The 23,253-nt window shown below is 48.9% G+C and overlaps 1 protein-coding gene across 1 annotated transcript in view; it reads left to right on the forward strand.

Annotated features, from left to right (window-relative positions):
* The window catches only part of LOC132407069 (glucose-6-phosphate isomerase-like), a 33,581-nt gene extending 12,541 nt beyond the window's left edge, over positions 1 to 21,040 (forward strand). The window contains exons 6-18 of the mRNA XM_059993328.1: positions 533 to 679; positions 929 to 1,000; positions 2,486 to 2,530; positions 4,286 to 4,339; positions 5,938 to 5,998; positions 6,793 to 6,836; positions 7,842 to 7,994; positions 11,625 to 11,754; positions 13,612 to 13,688; positions 17,271 to 17,399; positions 19,015 to 19,090; positions 19,747 to 19,813; positions 20,620 to 21,040. Coding sequence (XP_059849311.1) covers positions 533 to 679; positions 929 to 1,000; positions 2,486 to 2,530; positions 4,286 to 4,339; positions 5,938 to 5,998; positions 6,793 to 6,836; positions 7,842 to 7,994; positions 11,625 to 11,754; positions 13,612 to 13,688; positions 17,271 to 17,399; positions 19,015 to 19,090; positions 19,747 to 19,813; positions 20,620 to 20,743 — 1,179 coding nt within the window. The 3' untranslated portion in view covers positions 20,744 to 21,040. The remainder of the gene's footprint in view (positions 1 to 532; positions 680 to 928; positions 1,001 to 2,485; positions 2,531 to 4,285; positions 4,340 to 5,937; positions 5,999 to 6,792; positions 6,837 to 7,841; positions 7,995 to 11,624; positions 11,755 to 13,611; positions 13,689 to 17,270; positions 17,400 to 19,014; positions 19,091 to 19,746; positions 19,814 to 20,619) is intronic.
* Positions 21,041 to 23,253: the final 2,213 nt, after the last annotated feature.

Here is a 23,253-nt window from a genome sequence, read left to right on the forward strand (position 1 = left end):
TGAGTTATGAAGGCCAACGTGCCAAAGCCTCTCTTTACGACTCTATCTACCTGTGACGCCACTTTCACTGAATTATGGACCTGTATTGCCAGACTCCTTCCGCACTCCACAGTTCCCTACCGCTCACTGTATAAGACCTGCCCTGCTTGGTCCGACCAGGGTGCACTTGTCTGCATTAAATTCCATCTGCCATTCTTCAGCCCATTTTTCCAGCTGGTCCAGATCTGGCTGCAAGCCACGATAGACTTCACTGCCCGCTACACCCGCAATCTTGATGCTACCGCTCTCTGGCTTCACCGACAAAGCCAATGTCTAATGTCAATGGGGACGGGCCTGTCGCTGCGTGACACCGGGGTACGGTACCGGTGGGGACGAGCTTGTTGCTGCGTGACACCGGGGTACGGTACCGGTGGGGACGGGCCTTTCGCTGCGTGACACCGGGGTACGGTACCGGTGGGGACGGGTCTGTCGCTGTGTGACGTCAGTCTGTTCTGTGGCTGCTGACCCACTCTCGGCTGCTGCTCGGTTCCAGGGGCCGCTGATGGTCACGGAGGCACTGAAGCCGTACTCCAAGGGTGGTCCAAAGGCCTGGTTCGTCTCCAACATCGATGGCACTCACATGGCGAAGACCCTGGCTGAGCTGAACCCCGAGACCACGCTCTTCATCATTGCCTCCAAGGTGAGGGCTCCCCTTCCTCTTCCATCCGGCTCTCTCACTCCGCATCCCTCCTTGTCCTCCTTTGTTGTCTCCCATGTCTCGTGCCCTTCCCCGTTCCCCTCTGGATTCCTGACTCTGGAGTCCCACCAAGGGTCATTGGTTTTTGTTTGGGGGTCTAGGAGTGTGGGTGTGTTTTTTGAGCGAGGGGGGAGGAGGGATCTGGTGTGGTGGGCTGGGCTGGGCTGCCACTGACCATCTCTGTGTTTGTAGACATTCACCACCCAGGAGACAATCACCAACGCTGAATCTGCTAAAGAGTGGTTCCTGCAGGCGGCCAAGGACGTGAGTCACACCCACGCGCACATGCGGGGTGGGGTGGGGTCGATGGAGGAGAATAACGGGAGCACGCACTGGAGGGGGAACGAGACAGAGCAACGAGGAGATTGTGTGCGGGATGGAACGATGGCGGATGTGTATGCGGGATGGGTGACGTGTGCTGAAAGGTTACATTGGGTAGAGGGTCTGCGGAGGGAGCAGAGTGGCTTCTGAGAGGGTGAGAGGAGAGAGTGGAGTGGGATCTGAGGGTGAGGTGAGAGGAGGGAGCAGAGTGGGATCTGAGGGTGTGAGAGGAGGGAGTGGAGTGGTTTCTGAGAGGATGAGGTGAGAGGAAGGAGCAGAGTGGGATCTGGGAGGGTGGGGGAGTGGAGTGGTTCTGAGAGGGTGAGAGGAGGGACTGGAGTGGGATCTGAGAGGGGGAGGGAGTGGAGTGGGATCTGAGGGTGAGGTGAGAGGAGGGAGCAGAGTGGTCTCTGAGAGGGTGGAGGATGTGGGGAGAGTGGAGTGGGTTCTGAGAGGGTGAAGTGAGATGAGGGAGTGGAGTGGGTTCTGAGAGGGTGAAGTGAGATGAGGGAGTGGAGTGGGATCTGAGGGTGAGGTGAGAGGAGGGAGCAGAGTGGGCTCAGAGGGTGGAGGATGTGGGGAGAGTGGAGTGGGTTCTGAGAGGGTGAGGGGAGGGAGTGGAGTGTTGGAGGTGTGTCCAGTAGACGTGACTTGGTGAGAGGAAGGGGTAGGTGGGCAGTGAGGGGGGAAGGTGTGGGCTTGGTGCCTCACTACAGCCACCTTCAACTGCAGCTTGCTCCTCTGCACTGGAGTGGAAGCCCCCGGGAGGGGAGTTACGGATGATGGGTATTCTGCGAATCTTGGACTATCTGTGTGGGGGTGGGAAGGGGGCATGTTTTGTTGTCGTTGTTGCTAGTGTTGTTGTGCTGAACTTTGTGAACATGCCGTGTTGGCACAGGAATGTGTGACAACACTTGTGGGCGGCCCCCAGCACGTCCTTGGGTTCGCAAAGAACACATTCACTGTACGTTTCAACGTACAAGCGTGATATATACAGTAGCATTGTGGTTACCCTCACTCTGTTAGAGCTCAGGACGTTCCAGAGTGCAGAGTTCAATTCCGGCACAGTCTGTACGTCCTTCCTGTGTGAGTGAGGGTTTCCTCCCATAGTCCTCAGGCCTACTGTTTGGTAGATTAATGGATCCTGTGGTGAGATGAGGGGTAAATCAGGTTGGGGATAAGTCTGGGGTTGCTGAGGGTCGTGGCCAATCGGGCTGTTCCATCCTCTTTCTCCACATTAAACAAATGAGAAACTGCCCCTCGTGTGGTTCCCACCGAGTGTGTGGATGTGCAGGTGCCTGCAGCCCTGCTGGTTTAACATGGACTGACTGTGGGGATGGGTTGTTAGCTCAGGGTGGTGTCACCCTGACGATGGGGAGATTCTGTGATGAGCTTCCATACTGATTATATTTCCTGTTCTTCCGTCAGCCCGCTGCTGTTGCCAAGCACTTTGTCGCCCTGTCAACCAACGCGGTGAGTAGCGTTCGATCCTGGTTTCTGGCAATCCACGGGTTCAGAGGTCAAGAATGAGGCAGATAATTTGTCGCTTAAAATTGTTTTATTAAGTAGAACAAAATGGTCGATAGGAGCCAGCACTGACTGAAAAGAGAACAATGTTCCAGAGATGGCAATGGAATGAAAGTGGGATTGTTGTGGGGATGCGTAGGCCAGCCAGTAACATTAGCACAATGTGGCAGCGTAGTGCTTAGTGCCACATTGTTACAGCTTGAGGTGCTGGAGTTCGCAGTCGAATTCCAACTCTGTCAGTAAGGAGTTTGTTCTCCCCATCACCGTGTGAGTCTCTTCTGGGTGTTGTCCAAATGTGTACTGATGTGGAGGACAGTTAAATCGGTGGGTTACCAGCCAGTTACTGTGTGACTGACCCGTATCAGGATGGTGTCTGTTCTGACCAGTTACTGTGTGACTGACAACCTGTCTGTTGATGTGAGCAAAACAAAAGAGATGGTTATTGACTTCAGGAGGGCACGGAGCGACCACTCTCCGCTGAACATCGACAGCTCCTCGGTAGAGATCGTTAAGAGCACCAAATTTTTTGGGGTTCACCTGCTGGAGAATCTCACCTGGTCCCTCAACACCAGCAACTACCAGCTGGCAGTTCATCCCATGTACTCCACCACTCTCTGTGTGGAAAACTTACCCCTGATATCCCCTCGGTGCCTGCTTCCAAGCACCTTAAAGCTGTGCCCACTCATGTTCGTCATTTCAGCCTGGGATAAAGCCTCTGGCTAACCACATGATCAGTGCCTGTTGTAGATTGTTCTGTGATTAGGCTAGGGTTAACTTGGTGGGTTACTGGGTGGTGCAGCCTGTTCTGTCCTAACCAGGCTCACCTTTACCGCCTACATAGTCCTCACTGTTCTCGTCTGTCTCCTAAATACCCTAAATGTATCATATCTGCCTCTCCCACCATCCCTGGCATGGTGTTTCATACTCTCACATCTGTGTTTTTAAAAAAAAAAATCTCAAATCTCCCCTGTAGTTTCCTCCAATCCCCTTAAAATTATGACCCCATTCTGGCTGTCTATGACTTGTCATCTTGTCCATCTCCATCAAGAGAAAAGCCACAGCTCCCTCTACCTGTCCTCTCTGATCCAGGCAGCATCCAAGGAAATCTCCTCTGCACATTCCCTCCACTTTCCTTGCACGAGGTGACCAGTGTGGAGCACAATATTCCAAGTGTGGTCTAAGTGGAAGCTTCCAGCAGAACCTGGCAACAGCCTTGAAAGGAATTGTTGATGAGAGGAAAAATAAATCAGCCATGATGGGATAGCAGAGACTTAATGGGACAAATGGCCAGATTCTGGAATGTGCTACTTGATGTGGTAGAGGTGAAAACATTAGACGTGTTTCGATGAACACATGAACATGAGGGAAATGAAATGATATGCTCATTAGTTTAGTTGGCATTCGATTTCCAGTTTAATTGGATCAGCACAACAGTGTGGGCTGAAGGGCCTGTTCCGGTGCTGTACTGTTCTATGTTATGTCTTCGGGTATTTCAGATCGGAACTGTGTCAGGGTTTGGTCCCAAAATGTCGACAATTCCTCCCCTCTTCCTGATGCTGTTTGACCTGCTGACTTCCTGCAGCAGACGGTGAGTCATTCCAGGGAGAGGACACCTGACCGGGGCAAGCCTGTGTACAAACCCCTTCCCCCCCTGCAGATTTACCCCTCCGTTTTCTGACTGAACCTTCGTTCACTCCACAGGGCAAAGTGAAGGCGTTTGGAATCGACCCTAACAACATGTTTGAGTTCTGGGATGTAAGTATGAGGAAGGGGTTGTGCTGGTTCTGACCTGTCTGGGTGATCGATGGGTGTGGATGGTGACACTGGCAGGCGGGGGTGTGTATGGATGGGTTGGTACTCAAAGCTCAGCCATTTTCTTTGTGAAAAAAACGACAATTTCAAGTGACAATGATGTCACCGTAACAAGTCCTAATTAAATTGAGATATAGTGGATTCCCGTTAATCAGGACCAGTACATTCTGGCCCAATTAAGAGGCTGCCCCAATTAGCTGAACTGTCATGGAAATAATTAAATAATGAAGATGGCAAACTGTAACTAATTATATATTTAAATGAATACTGAACAAATTAAAACTTGAATAATACTTGGGGTGACTGAGGTTGAGTGAAGTCTTCGCCTGTGGTTCAAGGCCCTGGTGCTGAGGGATATGAACTTGCTGGTGTGAGTCCTGAGGCTCCACCACTCCTTCCTGGGAGAGAGCATGAGCTGGGGGTGGTGTCCTGTTTTCCTGCGACAACGCTCTTGTGGATGTGCTCAGTGGTGGGGGAAGTTTTACTTGTGATGGAGTGGATTTTCTATTCAGCGGCATTGGTGTTTCCACACCTGGGCATGATGCAGCCAGTCAGTATACTCGATTATAATAGTTATAGGCAGAAGAATTAATTCACTGTGCACTGTGAATGCACTTTTGATTGACTGTAAATGAACAAAATCAGTGCAGATAATGGACTGCCTTATACAATGCATTTGACGATTGCATTCTCCAAATCTTCATTTTCATTGTAACATTCAAGATGATTGTCTTCACCTTAATTCTTTGTAGTTCCAACTTGAAGTAGGAAATTGTTTCAATTTCACTCCTGGCCGTTTCTGGCATCTCCAAGCCTCAATACTTGAAATTGTAATGAGCAAAATAATTCTGAATTGTCTTATTACTTATTTCTTGCCAACTATCAGTGACAAAAATCGCTGCTTTTTGAACACAAGCACACATAACCATTTTAAAACTGTTTGTTCTAAGCACGGTGTAATGTGTAACAGAAACACAAGTGTACATGACTGACGCTCGTGAGAAACAGCAGCAGCAGTCTCCTGTCCCGGTTAAGTGTCACAGAAACCCAACTACTTTCTTGATTAGACTTTGTTCTTTTCAAGATGTCTCAATTAACCGGAATCCACTGTAATTCAATCTTCCTTCATCCCCTGCTGTGCCCAGCAGTTCCGGAACTCCTCCACGATGCCTGGCTTCTGGCAGCAACAATGGACTGCACGTACTTGTGGATGGTGGGCTGTGCAGTTGTGGCGATGAGGTGTCTCTGCATCGACCGCTTGCTGGACCTCCTGCCAGCTGCTGTCTCTGCTTCCCGGGGCTGGAGGCTATTTTGGTGTCTGACCTTTGGAAAGTTCAAAGGTGCCTGGTGCTGAACGCACTGTTGGCATCTGTGGTTTGGTGATCAGGTTACCTGGCAAAGAGCCGTGTCTTCCTCTCCCCTCTCCACGCTCTGTCTCTCTCGGGGTGCAAACCCCGGCAGAGAGATCTCTAGCCCGCTGGGCTGGGTGTGGTGTGGTGCCGCGTACCTCAGACTCTCATCTGTGCCTTTCCTTCCTACAGTGGGTTGGTGGACGCTACTCGCTGTGGTCAGCCATCGGACTCTCCATCGCCCTACACATAGGTAGGCCTTCCTGGCACAGGGTTTCAGCCCTCCTCTCACTGTCTCACCCTCACGTTTCTTTTGTTATCAGCCACAATCACGTTGTAAATCTTGTTTCTCAGCAGCTGTACATAAAAATCACCATTCATTTCAATAAGACTATATTTTAAAATGTACAGAAAGAGCAAGAAAGTACTTTTCCTGGGATCATGGAGGGGAACAGGCAGTTCTTCAAACATTTTCAGGCTCCTGTCCCTCCTCCCTGATGGTAGTAATGAGAAGAGGGCCTGTCCAGAGGGGTGAGGGTCCTTAATGAAGCATTGCCTTCTGAAGCTACCCTGGACGGTGGGGAGGCTGGTGTCCGTGGTGGAGTTGCTAGAGTTTACAATCTTCTGTAGCTTTTCCCAGTCCTGAGCATTGGAGCATTTATACCAGAAGCTGATGCAACCAGTTAGAATTCTCTCCATGGTAAATAGTAGAAATTTGTGAGAGTCTTTGGTGACATAACAAGTTTCCTCAAGCTCCGAATGAAATATAACCACTGTTGTGCCTTCTTTGTAATTGCATCGATATGTTGGGCCTAGGATAGATCCTCAGTGATGTTGACATCCAGGAACTTGAATCTGCTCACCCTTGATGAGGACTGGTGTGTGGTCCATTGACTTCCCCTTCCTGAAATCCAAAATCAGTCCCTTGGTCTTACTGCCATTGAGTGCAAGGTTGTCTCACTTCATCCCTGCGCAAGCCCCCCCCCCACCGCCCCAAACCCAGGGCCTGACACTGTTGCCGTGGTAACTCCTGTTTTTGTCTTCCAGGTTTTGAGAACTTCTGCCAGCTGTTGAATGGAGGCCACTGGATGGTGAGTAGGTGGGACATCACCGTCACACTCCCCTCCCACTTCACCCCCTTGAGGAGCACAGGGTATACCCCTACAACCGTTTTCTGTGCCCAGGACTGGTCGTAGCTAGATCTGAGGGGGAGGGGTGGCCTAGTAGCACAGTGATCAATGTTCAATTCCTGCTGCAGAGTGTACGGAGTTTCTGCATTCTCCCTGTGACTGGGTGTTCTGATTCCTCCCCCTGTCCAAGGACGTGAGATAGCATGCTGTGTTGGCACCAGGTGCACAGTGACACTTGTGGCCTGACCGTACCACATCCTCAGACCGCGTTTGCTGTTAACACAAGCGACACATTTCACTGTATGTTTCAATGCACGTGTGACAAACTTAATCTTTAATCCCACCAGTTTAGCCATGCAAGGAGTTCAGCAGGCGCAGGAAATCCAGAGCAACACACGAAATGCTGGAGGAACTCAGCAGGTCAGGCAGCGTCTATGGGGAGGAATAGAGACGAGGCCCTTCATCTGAACTGCTTATTTTCCTCCATAGATGCTGGCTAACGTAGTGACTTTCCCTTGCAGTTTGTGTGTGTTGCCAACAGGTTGGGTGGTTTCTAAGACAAGGACTTGTCAACATTGCTACTCCCACAGCCCAGGAACGAAACGGGCTCGTCTTGCTCTTATTCTCCAGAGCAACACCTGATCAATGGGGCGAGTCTCCAAGCACATGAGAACCATTAATGTTTGTCCCCATGTTCCTCTCGGGCACCACCATGGTGTTTCTTCCCTTGGGCAAGACCTCTTTCCTCTTGTCTTGCCGGCCCCTGGCAGCCTCTTGCTACTGGTGCTGGGCACTACTGCTCGAATTCAGTACCCAAGTAACCCTCTTCCGCTGTTGTTTAAACCTTCCTCCAGGGGTGTGTTCTTAACATCAGCTCCTAAGTACATCACTGTTGTGATTCTCGTCATCCAGTTAGATGACAGAACCTACCTCAGTCTCACTCTCACTCTCACTCTCATTCTAAAGGACAAACACTTTCAGTCGTCCCCACTGGAACGGAACGCTCCAGTCCTGCTGGCTTTGCTGGGCGTTTGGTACATCAACTTCTACAACGTGGAGACCCACGCTCTGCTGCCCTATGATCAGTACATGCATCGCTTTGCCGCCTACTTTCAACAGGTACAACTGCCTCCAACTTTCTGCATTGGGTATGGTGGTGGAGCATGTGTTCTTGATTCTCGTGTGTGTGTGGTGAAATCAGACTGATGTAGGATCAGATGATGTTCAATCCTTGTGGGTAGAGTTAAGGGTGAAAAGACCCTGGTGCGAGTTATTCACTGGCCTCTGAAAAGTAGCCAGGGATGTGGTCTGCAGACTGCAGCAGGGAATGCTAAAAGGGCAACGCTACAAGAGTTAAGGGGATTTCAATATGTACATAGAATAGGAAAATCAAGTGGATGCCAGATCCTGAGATAGCTTTTTGGAGAAGCTTGTGGTTGAGCCCACTAGGGGATCACCTGTTCTGGATTGGGTGTTGAGTAATGAACCGGATATGTTATAGAGCTTGAGGTAAAGGAACCCTTGGGTCACAATGATTATAATATGATAGAATTCACCCTGAAAGTTGAGAAGGAGAAGCTAAAGTCAAATGTATCAGTGTTACAGTGGAGTAAAGGGGATTACAGAGGCATGAGAGAGGAGTTGGCCAAAGTTGATAGGAAGGGGCCACCAGCAGGGAGTACAGCAGAACAGCAATGGCTGGAGTTTCTGTGTGACATATCTATACTACACTTTCCAAACAGCTCAGAGAAGAGGAAGTATTCTAAAGGGAGGGTGGTGCAACTGCAGCTGACAAGGGAAGTCAAAGCCAACGAGAGGGCATATAATGGAATAAAAATGGAAGCTAGAGGATTGGGAAACTTTTAAAAACCAACAGAAGGCATCTAAAAAAATCATAAGGGGAGAAAAGTGAAATATACAGCTAGCCAATAATATCAAAAATGACACCAGAAGTTCTTTCCAGATATATAAAGAGTAAAAGGCAGGCGAGAGTAGCTGGAAAATGACACCGGAGAGTTGGTAATGGGGGACGAACTGAATAAGTATTTTGCATCAGTCTTCACTGTGGAAGACACTAGCAGCGTGCTGGAAGTTTGAGAGTGTCAGGGATTAGGAGTGAGTGAAGTTGCCATCACTAGGGAGAAGGTCCTTGGGAAACTGAAAGGTCTGAAGGTAGATAAGTCACCTGGACCAGATGGTGTGCACCCCAGGATTCTAAAAGTGGTAGCTGAAAAGATTGTGGAGGCATTATTAATGAACTTTAAAGAATCAATTGATTCTGGCATGGTTCCAGAAGACTGGAAAATTGCAAATGTCACTCCATTCGTAAAGAAGAGGGAGGCAGAGGAAAGGAAATCTTAGACCAGTTTGCCTGACTTCAGTAGTTGGAAAGATATTGGAGTTGATTGTTAAGAATGTAGTTTCAGGGTACTTGGAGGCACAGGACAAAGTAGGCCATAGTCAGCATAGTTCCCTCAAAGGAAAATCTTGCCTGACAAATCTGTTGGAACTCTTTGAAGAAATAACAAGTAGGATAGATCAGAAAGGAAAATCAGTGGATGTTACGTGCTGGGTTTTCAGAAAGGATTTGACAAAGTGCTGTTCATGAGGATGGTTAACAAGAGAAGGACCCATGATATTACAGGCAAGATACTAGCATGAGTAGAGCTTTGGCTGACTGGCAAGAGGCAAAGAGTGGAAACAAAGGGAGCCTTTCCTGTTGGCTGCTGGTGACTTGTGTTCCGTAGGGGTCCGTGTTGGGACTGCTTTTTACATTGTATGTCATGATTTGGATGATGAAATTGATGGCATTGTTTCAAATTTTGCGTATGATATGTAGGTAGGTGGAGGGGCTGATTGTGCTCTTAGACAGATCAAGAGAAAGGGCAAAGAAGGGGCAGATGGTAAACACAAAGTGCACTGCAGATGCTGTGGTCAAATCAACATGTACAAACAAACATGAACTCAGCAGGTCGGGCAGGATCCATTGAAATGAGCAGTCAACATCTCGGGCCGAGACCCTTCGTCAGAACTCATTAGTCAGGAATAGTGTCATGAAATGTAAGGTCATGCCCTTTTGTAGAAGAAATTAAATATAGACTATTTTCTAAATGGAGAGAAAATACAAAAATCTGAGGTGTAAAGGGACCTGGGAGTCTGCAGGATTCCCTAAGGGTTAATTTGCAGGTTGAGTCGGTGGTGAGGAAGGCAAATGCAATGTTGGCATTCATTTCAAGAAGACTAGAATATAAAAGCAAGGATATGATGTGGCTTTATAAGGCACTGGTGAGGCCTCATGGAGTATCATGAGCAGTTTTGGACACCTTATTTAAGAAAGGATGTGCTGATGTTGGAAAGGGTTCATGAGAATGATTACAAAAAATTGAAAGGGTTATCATATGAGCAGTGAATGGGGGCTCTGGGTCTATATTCACTGGAATTTAGAAGAATGAGGTGGGGATCTCATTGAAACCTATAGAATGTTGATAGATAGAGTGGATGTGAAGAGGATGTTTCTTTTGGTGGGGGAGTCTAGGACCGGGGGACACAGCCTCAGTATAGAGGGACGTCCATTTACAGCAGAGAAGAGAAAGGATTTCTTTCGTCAGAGGGTGGAAAATCTGTGGAATTTGTTGCCACAGGTGGCTGTGGAGGCCTGGTCTCTGGGTGCATTTAAGGCAGAGATAGATAGGTTCTTGATTAGCCAGAACATGAAAGGTTATGAAGGCAGGAGAATGGGATTGAGAGGGAAATGGATCAGCCATGATGGAGTGGTGGAGTGACCTTATTCTGCTCCTTTGTCTTGTGTTTTTGTGGAAGAAGCTTTTACCCAGTCTGGCAGTCCTAGTTCTGATGTTCTTGCATCTCCCTCCCGCTCAAGGCTCAAAGAGATTGTGGGATGGATGGATGGTAGGAACAATACTTTGGGGCCCTTTGACTGCAATATTCCTGGTAAATATTAATAATATTTAGAGCACTTTTCATACAGGTGATGTAGTTCGAAGTGGTTTACACTGGAATAAAGGAACAGATATGAAAAATAAAAGACAAAGTGTTTGTTCAAAGCAAGGTTTAATAAATCGATTTTGAGCTGGTGTTTAAAAGTGTCAACTGAGTTTGCAGCTGTTATACTTTTAGATATTGAGTGTAGCTCAGAAAAGCTGACCGGTCAATTATCCATCGAGGGAGATACTTTTAAGTTTAACAGGCTGGTGGAAGGAGACCAGAGAACTTGAGCAGGATTATAAAACAAAAGTGATTCTGTCATGTACTTCAGTCCAGACAATTGAGAGCTTTAAAATCAGTTCTAAAAGATAGAGGAAGTCAATGTAAATCAGCTCGTGTGGGAGTGACAGGTTCCCTCATCCTGGTTTTGGTTAAGAATCTAGCAGTGTTGTTCTGAATGAGTTGAAGTTTGACAATAGATTGCTTTGGAAGGACATTAAAAAGTGCACTGCAGTCATCTCATTTGTTTGATATAAAGTTGTAAATTAGTTTTCCAGTATCAATTTGTGACGAACATACCTTTGCAATATTTCTTAAATGGACAAATGCCGTTGTCTGTGTAAGGGTGGGGTTGAGTTGAGCTGGTGCCTGTCAGACACACACGTCAGCGTGTCGTCAGCTGGGGTTACCTGTGGCTGCTGATAGGTGCAACAGTTTCTAAAGTCCCCCACTCCCAGTCGATGCCTCGTTGGCACTGAGTTATTGCGATTGGCTAATTCCCAACCCTCTCCTCCCTGTTTCCAGGGTGACATGGAGTCCAATGGCAAGTACGTCACCAGCACAGGGACCCGGGTGAACTACCAGACCGGGCCCATCGTGTGGGGGGAGCCTGGAACCAATGGACAGCATGCTTTCTACCAGCTCATCCACCAGGGTGAGTCTCCACTACGTCTGGGCCCGGGAGGGAGGGAATGGTGCTGGGGAGGATGTGATTTACTGGCCTAGGGGAGGTATGGGTGCCTCGAGGTTGTTGTAGCCAGGGAGGGTGGGGGGAGGGAGAGATAAGCTCCCACTACCTTTTAAATGCTCCGAGTGGTGTGTGTTTCAAATAACCTCTGACAAACAAATCCAGCCTTTCCGTGTGGCTTAGCCACTAAGCCTAGTGGAACTGTATCTACTAAAAAAAGGAGCAAAGACAGGTTACTGACACATGAAAACCAGCCACTTTAGGCAGATGGGGCTCATCAGCCGAGGTTGACAATTCGTCTAGGAGAAGGAAAACCCTGATTTCAAACCTCTGCTGCCTTGTAGCTATCTAATAGAGGAATGGATTTCAAAGGTGGGGGAGAGGTCACATACTGAGTTCAGTGCTCCCGGTGTGGCCTCCTGTACATCGGTGAGACCCGACGTAGATTGGGAGACAGCTTTTCTGAGCATCTACGCTCCTTCGGTCAGAACAAGTGGGATCTCCCAGTTTGATCCCACTTCGATATGTCCATCTATGATCTCTCTACTATCGTGATGAGGCCACACTCGGGTTGGAGGAACTACACCTTGTATTCTGTTTGGGTAGTTTTCAACCTGATGGCAAGATTTCTCAAACTTTCCCCACCCCCTTCTCCATTTTGCCTCCCCTTTCTCCTCTCTCACCTCATCTCCTTGCCCGCCCATCGCCTCCCTCTGGTGCTCCTCCCATTTTCATTCTTCCATGGCCTTCTGTCTCTTTTACCAAACTTCCCAGCCCTTTGCGGAGGGTCTCGGCCCGAAACGTCGACTGTACTTTTTTCCATCGATGCTGCCTGCCCTGCTGATTTCCTCCAGTATTTTGAGTGTTTTGCTTTATTTTGAAATGTTATTTATTGAGAGAAGCAAGGTGGACTAGGCCTTCAAGCCCTTTGAGCCACGCGGCCAGAAACCCACCGATTTAACCATGGGATCATCGCGAGGCAACTAAAATCTCCCTCTCTCTCAGTGAGAGAGGAGACCAACAAAGAAAACAACTCACAACTTATGAGTTCTATTTTGAGTTCTTTGACTCGGCAGCAAACTCTGTCCCACTATTGAGAGAGAGAGGTTGCCCCAGTACAGAGGCTTCTGACAGCCAATCCGCTGTTTGTGATGTTCTGCTTTTCTCGCGATGTGTCTGTTAGTGACGCCAGCGTGGAATCAGCCTGTCTACAGGCTCTTGCCCCCAAAGGCACGTACGTCGTCCGTGCAGGCCATGTCCTTGGGATATTGAAAAACGGGGGTCAGTGAGCCCCAGGAGTGGGAGCCACTGCTGCGAAGAACTGCATTTGAGTGCAGCTGTAGATCACGAGCTCCAACAGAACCCCATCACCTTGAAAAGGTGAAAGGGGATTCCCTTTCGCGCATGAGGTCGAAAAGCTGCCGTCTGGTGACATCTTAGCTCTGTGAGAAAACCGGAGCACTCGGAGACAGAGCAGTTTTGGGCCTGTTGTCAATATTTCTGATGTAACCAGGTGATTATTCCCTGGGACTCTCTTTATGAGCCCTGAATTCTTACATTTATGGCCTTTTTTTTAAAAAAAACTCAACATCTCTCTATGTGCTGGCATTGGAGAGAGCTGAGCAGAGTTTCACGAAATGATCCGGCGACTGCATGAAAGGGTTAAAGTATGAGAAACGTATGATGGCTCTGGGTCTAGACTCAGTGGAGTTCAGGAAGAGGACGGGGGGGGGGGGGTAATGTTGCTACTCACTGTTTCAGGCTGGATCTGTGTGTCATGTCAGTGTCTGATCTCAATGTAATGTTCCTCTCACCACCCCACAGGAACACGGATGATTCCCGCTGACTTCCTCATCCCAGTGCAGACCCAGCACCCAATCAGGAACGGACTGCATCACACGGTACGTCTGTGGTATCCTTTTCTGATCACGACAAGAAAACTGAGGCGGAGAGTTTTTAAAGTGGGAAAGCCATTGCAGGGGGCAGTTCCACTCTCTCGACGTTGGAAGTCAGTTTCCAGTGGTAGGAGTCCTTGTCACGACTGCGATGATGTCCTGTGTGTAGTCATTCCCTTCGCTCTCCGCATTGCAGAACCACCTTCCTGGCCATTGGATCTCACTGTAGATCTGAGCTGACTTCACATAGAAACACGCCTGACCTCGCATCGCCTGTCGATGTGGTGTACTGGGGGGTGGACGCTGTCACGTGCAAACAGCTACTTGGAGACACAGGTGAGAGCTGAGTGTCTGGTGGGGTCCAAAGGTGACTGAGCTGTCCCAGCGGAGACACGTCCAGCCCCTCAGTGGACACCCCTTACAGCACAGAAAATGGGCCCTTCGACCCATCTAGATCATACCGGCCAGTTATTCTGTCTAGCCCCATTAACACACACCATGACCATGGCCCATCGTACCCCTCCCGTCCCTGTTCTTATCCAAGCTTCTCTTAAATATTGAAATTGTGCCCACATCCCCCACTTCCACTGGCAGCTCGTTCCACACTCACACCACCCTCGAGTGGAAAAGTTCCCTTAAAAATTTCACTCTTAACCAGTGACATCTAGTTCTAGTCTCGCTCAACCTCCGTGAAAATGCCTGCTTGCATTTACCCTATCTATACCCACCGGGTGTGCCCACTTCTTGTTGCTCATCGAGGTCCAGGAGCCCAAAGACACACACTCAATGATTCAGGAACAGATTCTTCCCCTCCACCATCAGAATTCTGAATGGACAATGAACACATAAACTTGGCCTCTCTTTGTGCACTCCGTATTAATTTTTATATTTCTTATTAAGCTTAGAATTTTTTGTTTTGCATTGTACTGTTGTCACAAAATAATGACCTACAGTACTGTGGAAGAGTCAGGCAAACACTGGATATGTAGCGAGGGTGCCTAACACTTTTGCACTGTATTGTAGTAATTTTAGGTATTGCACTGTACTGCAAACTTCATGACGAGTATTGATAAACCTGATTCAGACATGGGTCTCCATTATGGACTGAGCAGGAAGGGGGAGGGAGATGGGAATCATGATTGGGAAGAGGGGGGAAGGAAGCAGGGAGTGGAAAGCACCAGAGAGACATTCTGTAATGATAACAGGTTTATTGTTTGGAATCAAATGACGTTGCCTGGAGCCTGCATCCTTTGAGGATTCCCAACATCCTATGCTCCTGCGAGATTTACAAACCTGCACTCCGCTCCATGTTAATCAGTACAGTACTGTGCAAATGTCTTGGGCACCATAACTATACACGTGTGCCTAAGACTTTTGCACTGCACATCAGTGATATTAAACCTGATCCAGCCAAAGAAATCTGATTGGCTAAGAAAAAAAATGTATCTTTCTTCCAACCAATCAGTAGAGGGTGTGTCATCACTGGGAGGGCTAGTTCCACGTGGTTAAACTGTTCCAATAAGACAGGCAGAATTAGGCCTTTCAGCCCATCGAGTCTGCTTCGTCATTCCATCATGGCTGATTTATTCTCCTGTAGCAATGTGCTACACTCAGCGCTGAAATAACGACACGCAGTCGGTAAGTCGTTTCGAGACTAGTTTATTCAAAATTCGCGGGCTGGCGTTTAATCCCTAGCGCCCGCCCTCTCCGGGTGGAAATGATGTCAGGTGCATTACCAAAGTCTCCTCCCGCGCGCTGGCTATTTGTGAGCCGGTTCGCCTGCGCAGAAAGTGGGTCGCCACAATCCCTCTCAGTCCTGTTCTCCTGCCTTCTCTCCGTAACGTTTGACACCCTGAATCCACCAACCTCTGCTTTGAGTACACCCAGGGACTCGGCCTCCACTGCCGTCTGTGGCGATGAATTCCACAGACTCGCCTCCCTCTGGCTAAGGAAATTCCTCCTCTGTTCTAAATGGATGTACCTCTAATCTGAGGCTGTTTCCGCTGGACCTAGCCTCCTCCACTCTCCTTGTCCACTCTTTCAAGGCCTTTCAACATTCAATAGGTTTCAATGAGATTTCAATATTACATTTTTTTGGACCCTGGTCAGACCCCACTTGGAGTACTGTGCTCAGTTCTGGTCGCCTCAATACAGGAAGGATGTGGAAGCCATAGAAAGGGTGCAGAGGAGATTTACAAGGATGTTGCCTGGATTGGGGAGCATGCCTTATGAGAATAGGTTGAGTGAATTCAGCCTTTTTTCCTTGGAGCAACGGAGAATGAGGGGTGACCTGATAGAGGTGTATAAGATGAGACGCATTAATTGTGTGGGTAGTCAGATGTTCTTTCCCAGGGCTGAAATGGCTAACACAAGAGGGCACAGTGTTAAGGTGCTTGGAAGTAGGCACAGAGGACGTAAAAACAAGCTGGATGAACTCAGCAGTTTGGGCAGCATCTGTTGAAATGAGTAGTCAATGTTTCGGGTCGAGACCCTTCGTTTAGCCCTAAACATTGACTGCTCATTTCAACAGATGCTGCCCAACCTGCTGAGTTCATCCAGCTTGTTTGTACGTCTTGATTTGACCACTGCATCTGCAGTGTACTTTGTGTTTAGGTACAGAGGAGATGTCGGATAAGTTTTTTATGCAGAGAATGATGAGTGCATGGAGTGGTCTGCTGGTGACAGTGGTGGAAGCGGATACAATAGGGTCTTTTAAGAGACACCTTGATAGTTACGTGGAGCTTAGAAAAAATAGCGGGCTGTTGGTAACCCTAGGTAATTTCTAAAGTAAATACATGTTCGGCACAACATTGTGAGGCAAAGGGCCTGTATTGTGCTGTAGGCTTTCTGTGTCTAAAAATACAAGTGAAGAGCGCAGCACAGGTAAAAAGTACAGTAAACAGCTCACTGTCCTAGTGATGAGGCCTGGGTGGTGACACATTAGTCCCACAGCCTGAGGGAAGAAACTATTACCCCGTCTGGCAGTCCCAGTCCTGATGCTCCTGTACCTCCTCCCTGATGGTAGTGGGTCAAAGCGAGAGTGGGAGATGCCTGGAATGCCCCATCAGGACATACAGTAGGTGAGGCATATAGACAGACAATGAAAGGATACAGACCATGTGTAAGCAAAACAGATTAATTTTTGCCCATGATGGGCTAAAAACTAAGTGAAACAAAGGCTATTCTGGGTAAGAGTTCAAAATCCAATGAAAAGAATTTTCATGTCTGAGTAACCTTGGAACTTCAGGATGTTTGTCTGTTGATCATCTGTCCAAATCAAATATTTAATGATTAAACACGCATCATTTAGTTTTAGGTTTTTAAAAAAAAAATAATTGGTGCTTAATGTATCATGGTTGTCCATCATGTTCGATGTTCCCCCCGCTCCAGCCGAGAGGCATCAAACGCTCCTCGTACATTAACCCTTTCATTGCAGGAATCATTCTCCTGAACCCTCCGAATGAGCACTGTATCTAGCACCCCGGTTGCTTCCAGCCTTTCGCTGTGGGATCTTTCTGTATGGGCGTTGGTGGATATCTTTGGAAGAAATAGAATGACATTCCTGAACTCTCTCCGTTCCTTTCCCAGATCCTGATGGCAAACTTCCTGGCACAGACGGAGGCGCTGATGAAGGGGAAGACAACGGAGGAGGCTAAGAAAGAGCTGCAGGCAGCTGGGCTGAGCCCAGATGCTCTGGAGAAACTGTTGCCCCACAAGGTGAGGCCAAGGGTCTGTGCCGTTCAGATACAGGGATATATCCTATTCTCCACTCACTTCCTTTCCACCCCACGACATACCTCCCTCCACCATCTTTTCTACCTCCCCTCCCCACATCCTGCAGCAGGAGATGTTCTACTGTCCATCTCTCTCCTGCACCCCACTGCCACCGGGAAACGTATCTGCCTCTCCCCATCTCTCTGTGTGACCCCCTCCCCACCTAACCACCCACCTCCCTCCCTCCTGTACCCCACTGCCACCGGGAAACGTATCTGCTTCTCCCCATCTCTCTGTGTGACCCCCTCCCCACCTAACCACCCACCTCCCTCCCTCCCGTACCCCACTGCCACCGGGAAACGTATCTGCTTCTCCCCATCTCTCTGCTGCAACCCCCTCCCCACCTTCGTCACTCTTTGCCCCTCCCTCTTTCCTCCCACATCTAACCCTCTCTCATGAACTCCCAGCCCCTCCTACCATCTGCACCCCGCTGAACTGACTGAAAGCCTGCAAGCACGTACCACCAGACGCAATGGCAGCTTCTACACGGCTGTTATCAAACTCCTGCGATTCCCTAGTAGAACACAATGGATCCGTGAAACAAGATCTAGTGCTTTCCTGGGGGATATGATGAACAAACTCTTCTCTGGCTTCCAACCAGATACGAGTATCAATTTTAACTGACGTTTAGATGACCAGCTCTGCCATCTTCATCAGGAATGATGCCGGGCATGCTTAGTCCTGTGGTATTTATACTCAACTCCCATCGTGGCGCAGTGACATGAGCACCAGACTCCGGAATGGAGGTTCCCAGGTTCGAATCCCAATCGGGCCCTTCCTGAGTACCCTTTCCATCCGTGCCGGGTTGAGTGTTGAGCTCACAACTCAACCTCGTAAAATAAAGAAAAATCCTGCGCAATGTCTGTGTGAGGAGTGGTGCACCACACAGTCTTTCGTTCCGCGCCTAGTAAATGGCCTCTCAGGCCTGAGTCATCATCACCGTCATCGTCCGTCCCTCCCTCCTGATTGGTTAGTCCTCATCCAATCAGGTGTTTGCTGTCCCACCTTGTTTATAATCAAATCCCAGTTCTTACAGCGAGACCTTCATCTTTGTTAAAATTCTTTCCCTTTAGGTTTATTTCAATGGCTTCCTTTACCAGGTGGTCCCAAAACCCACTGGCACGGCAGTTTTTTGTGCCTTTGAAGTCAATCCTATGGCGATTCCGCATGCAGTGTTCAAGATTGATTCTGGACTTCACAATCTGCCTCTTGCACTTTATTGTTTACCTGCACTGTACTTCCTCTCTAACTCACACGCCCCAAACATCAACTGTTTATTCCTCTCCATAGATGCTGCCCAGTCTGCTGAGTTCCTGCAGCATTTTGCGTGTTTTGCTTTGAATTTCCAGCATCCGCAGAATCTCCGCATTTGTAACTTTATTCTGCATTCTCTTATTGTTTTTGCGTGTACTAACCCAGTACGCTGCTGTGATGACCTGGTCTGTATGGATGGTAGCTCAATAGATGTGATGATAAGCAGTTGATTCCAGTGCCATCCGCTGACCCTCAACTTCACCCACACAGCCATTTAACCCCTCGGATCTGCTCTCTGTTCTAGGTTTTCGAGGGGAATCGTCCCACCAACTCCATTGTCTTTAAGAAACTGACTCCGTTCATGCTGGGAGCCTTGATCGGTGAGTGCTTCTGACTGTGTCTAGGGTGCAGGTGGGAGTGGAGAGCCCCATACTTTAGAAAAGATGTACTGAAGGTTCCTGAGAATGATTCCGGGAACAAAAGTGTTAACATATGAAGAGCGTTTCGTTCTGGGTCTGTAATTGCTGCAGTTTAGAAGAATGAGTGGGATCACATTGAAATCCCTTGAAAGGCCTGGATAGAATGGATGTGGAGAGGATGTTTCCTACAGTGGGGGAATCTAGGACCAGAGGGCAGAATAGTCTCGGATTAGAGGGATATCCATTTAGAACAGAGATAAGGAGGAATTTCTTTAGCCAAGGGGCAGTTAATCTGTGGAAGCCAGGTTATTGGTATATTTAAAGCAGACATTGATAGGTTCTTGATTAGTCAGGGTGTCAAAGGTTGTGGGGAGAAGGTAGGAGAATGGGATTCAGAGGGATAATGTATCAGCCATGATGGAACGGTGGAACAGACTCGATGGGCTGAGGAGATTAATTCTGATCCTGTGTCTTGTCTTTCGGGGAGGGGCGGGAAACACATGCGGGAGTGTTTTCCCTGTGATATCGGGGAGGGGTGTGTTGGGCTAGGGACAGCAGATTTTTTTGGGTGGGACGCCATGTCTCCTGACCTGACGACATTGACTTTCTCCCGGCAGCCATGTACGAACACAAGATCTTCGTCCAGGGAGTCATCTGGGACATCAACAGTTATGACCAGTGGGGGTGAGAACATCAACGGGGATGGAAGGAGGGAGGGACTGTGGGAGGGCTGGGTCCCGAGCAAGGAGAGTGAAACCGCTCACTCTTGGCACCCATCAGACGAGGGGCCAGAGTATTTATTATCCATCTGGAGATACGACACAGTAACAGGCCGCTAAAGCAACACAATTACAGCTCAAAGTGTTGGCACTGAATTCGGGTGCCTGCTGTAAGGAATTTGTACATCCTCCTACATTCTAAAGACGTACTGGTTAGTAAGTTAATTGGTTATTGTCCTGTGGTAAGGCCGGGGTTAAATCGGTGGGCTGCTGGCGGCTCGGCTCAAAGGACTGTTCCTTGCTGTATCTCTAAATAAATAAGACCCTTCCTGCCCAACAAACCCACATCATCCAGTTACACCCATCACTAATTAACCTCCTAACCTGTATGGCTGTGGAACACCAGTGACCCAGATTGTGAACATTAGTTTAAAATAGTTAGCAAATAGAGTTGGATTTGCTTTGTCACTTGTACATTGAAACATTGCTTTTCATTAGTGACCAATGCAGTCAGAGATTGGGCTGGGGCAGCCCACAAGCATCGCTATGCTTCCAGCACCAACATAGCATGTGCACAACTTGCTAACACAGTCCGTACATCAGCGGGGTCGCAGGGGAATGTACAAACTCCTTACAGCAGCGTAAAGTGAACCCTGGTCACTGGGAGTGTAAACCATTAAGCTAATAGCTATGGTACCATGCCATATGTCTCTCTCTGTTTTTCTCTCTCTGTCTCCGACTGGACCACTGACTGACTTTGGTTTATTACAGCGTGGAGCTGGGCAAACAATTGGCTAAGGCGATCGAGCCTGAGCTTGTCACCGCTGACCCTGTGACCTCACATGACTGTTCCACCAATGGGCTCATCAACTTCATCAAGAAGAACCGTGCCTGAACTCGGAGCCATGGAGAAATCCGTAGATCACCTGTCTATCTGATGGACCTGTGAACAGCGTGGGCTCCTGTGTTTTCCCCCACCCCCTCGAGTGTCCCAAGTTGCTACGCCTCGCTCCTTTGGTGTTCTTGGTGACTGTTTCACTGTGAGGCAGTAACCTGTTGTAATGAGGTTACAGGAGTCAGGCTGACTGACTGTCCTCTGTCTGTGTGTTCACTTAGAGCCAGCTTCTAACCCTGGGACATGGACTCCATGTAGAAACTCAAAAGTTTAAAATAAAACTTCACATATCTGCTGGTCTCGTCTCTTCCCTCTTATGTTTCGAGCCAGCAATGTTCAAAAGCAGCATCATGTTTATCATTGTGCATTTTTGATGTATAATTTGTTATTTTGTGACAGCAAGACAAAAACATATAAATGACAACAGTGAATAAACAGTGCAGGAAAACCAACAAAACAGCTTTCCTCCGGACCAAGGTGCACAACACAGTACATATAACTCCCACACAACCGTACACGTATATACCACCGAACAAAACAACTTTCCTCCGGACCAAGGTGCACAACACAGTACATATAACTCCCACACAACCGTACACGTATATACCACCGAACAAAACAACTTTCCTCCGGACCAAGGTGCACAACACAGTACCTATAACTCCCACACAACCGTACACGTATATACCACCGAACAAAACAACTTTCCTCCGGACCAAGGTGCACAACACAGTACCTATAACTCCCACACAACCGTACACGTATATACCACCGAACAAAACAACTTTCCTCCGGACCAAGGTGCACAACACAGGACATGTAAGAACCAAGAGGTAATGTTATCCCCTCCTTGTCCACTGTTTCAAGGCCTTTCAACATTCAATAGGTTTCAATGTTACAGCTTTTTGGACCCTGGTCAGACCCCACTTGGGAGTACTGTCCTGAGGAAGGGTCTCAGCCCGAAACGTTGTCAGTGCTTCTCCTTATAGATGCTGCCTGGCCTGCCGTGTTCCAGCAGCATTTTGTGTGTGTTGTTGGAGTACTGTGCTCAGTTCTGGTCACCTCACTACAGGAAGGATGTGGAAACTATTGAAAGGGTGCAGAGGAGATTGACAAGGATGTTGCCTGTTTGGGGAGCATGCCTGATGAGAATAGGTTGAGTGAACGCGGCCTTTTCTCCTTGGAGTGATGGAGAATGAGACGTGACTTGACAGAGGATAAGATGATGAGAGGCATTGATAGTCAGAGGCTTTTCCCCAGGACTGGAATGTCTAGCACAAGAGGGCACAGTGTTAAGGTGCTTGGAAGTAGGTACAGAAGCGGTATCAGGGGTAAGCTGTTGGTTTTTTTTTTACGCAGAGTGGTGGAGGCAGAAATGACAGTCTTTTAAGAGACTCCTGGAAGGCTACATGGGGCTCTGAGAAAGAGGGCTGTGGATGAAGCCTCGGTAGTTCTAAGGTAGGCACAGTTTTGTTGGCTGAAGGTATTGTGCTGTAGGTTTTCTTTGTACATAAAGTAATATACCACCACTGGTGTTTGATATGTGACAAGATCTTGAAAGGAAAAGAGTTACTGGTGGTTTTTCCTTGGTACAGGCTAGAATGAAATGGAAGTTGCAGACCTGTAGTCTCACAGCCTGGGGGAAAGAAGCTGTTCCCTAACCTTGTCCTTGTCCTGATGGGAGGAGCCCAGGTTGCTGGATGGTTGGGAGGGTCACTGACGATGATACGGGAGGGCCCTGGTGCTGATAGATATCTCTGACGGGAGGGTCACTGACGATGATACGGGAGGGCCCTGGTGCTGATAGATATCTCTGACGGGAGGGTCACTGACGATGATACGGGAGGGCCCTGGTGCTGATAGATATCTCTGATGGGAAGAAGTGCATCTTTGGGTTTCTGTTTCTCAAATGGTTGATGAGGTCCTGGAACGCTACATCACAGGAACTGGCCCTCCACCCCATCTAGTCTGTGCTGAACTATTATTCCATCTCGTCCCATTCTCCCTCATCTGAAACGTACATCTCTGTACTTCTCCCACCTTCCATACTCAACCGTGTACCCGTCCGACCCTCCGTCCCCCCTCATCCGTGTAACCGTCCGACCCTCCGTCCCCCCCCTCGTCCGTGTAACCGTCCGACCCTCCGTCCCCCCCCTCGTCCGTGTAACCGTCCGACCCTCCGTCCCCCCCTCGTCCGTGTAACCGTCCGACCCTCCGTCCCCCCCTCGTCCGTGTAACCGTCCGACCCTCCGTCCCCCCCTCGTCCGTGTAACCGTCCCCACACTCGTCCGTGTACCCGTCCGACCCTCCGTCCCCCCCCCGTCCGTGTAACCGTCCGACCCTCCGTCCCCCCCCCCGTCCGTGTAACCGTCCGACCCTCCGTCCCCCCCCCGTCCGTGTAACCGTCCGACCCTCCGTCCCCCCCTCGTCCGTGTACCCGTCCGACCCTCCGTCCCACCCCTCGTCCGTGTAACCGTCTGACCCTCCGTCCCCCCCCCGTCCGTGTAACC

The sequence above is a fragment of the Hypanus sabinus genome, chromosome 17 (genome assembly GCF_030144855.1).
Source record: "Hypanus sabinus isolate sHypSab1 chromosome 17, sHypSab1.hap1, whole genome shotgun sequence".
NCBI classification, from domain to species: domain Eukaryota; kingdom Metazoa; phylum Chordata; class Chondrichthyes; order Myliobatiformes; family Dasyatidae; genus Hypanus; species Hypanus sabinus.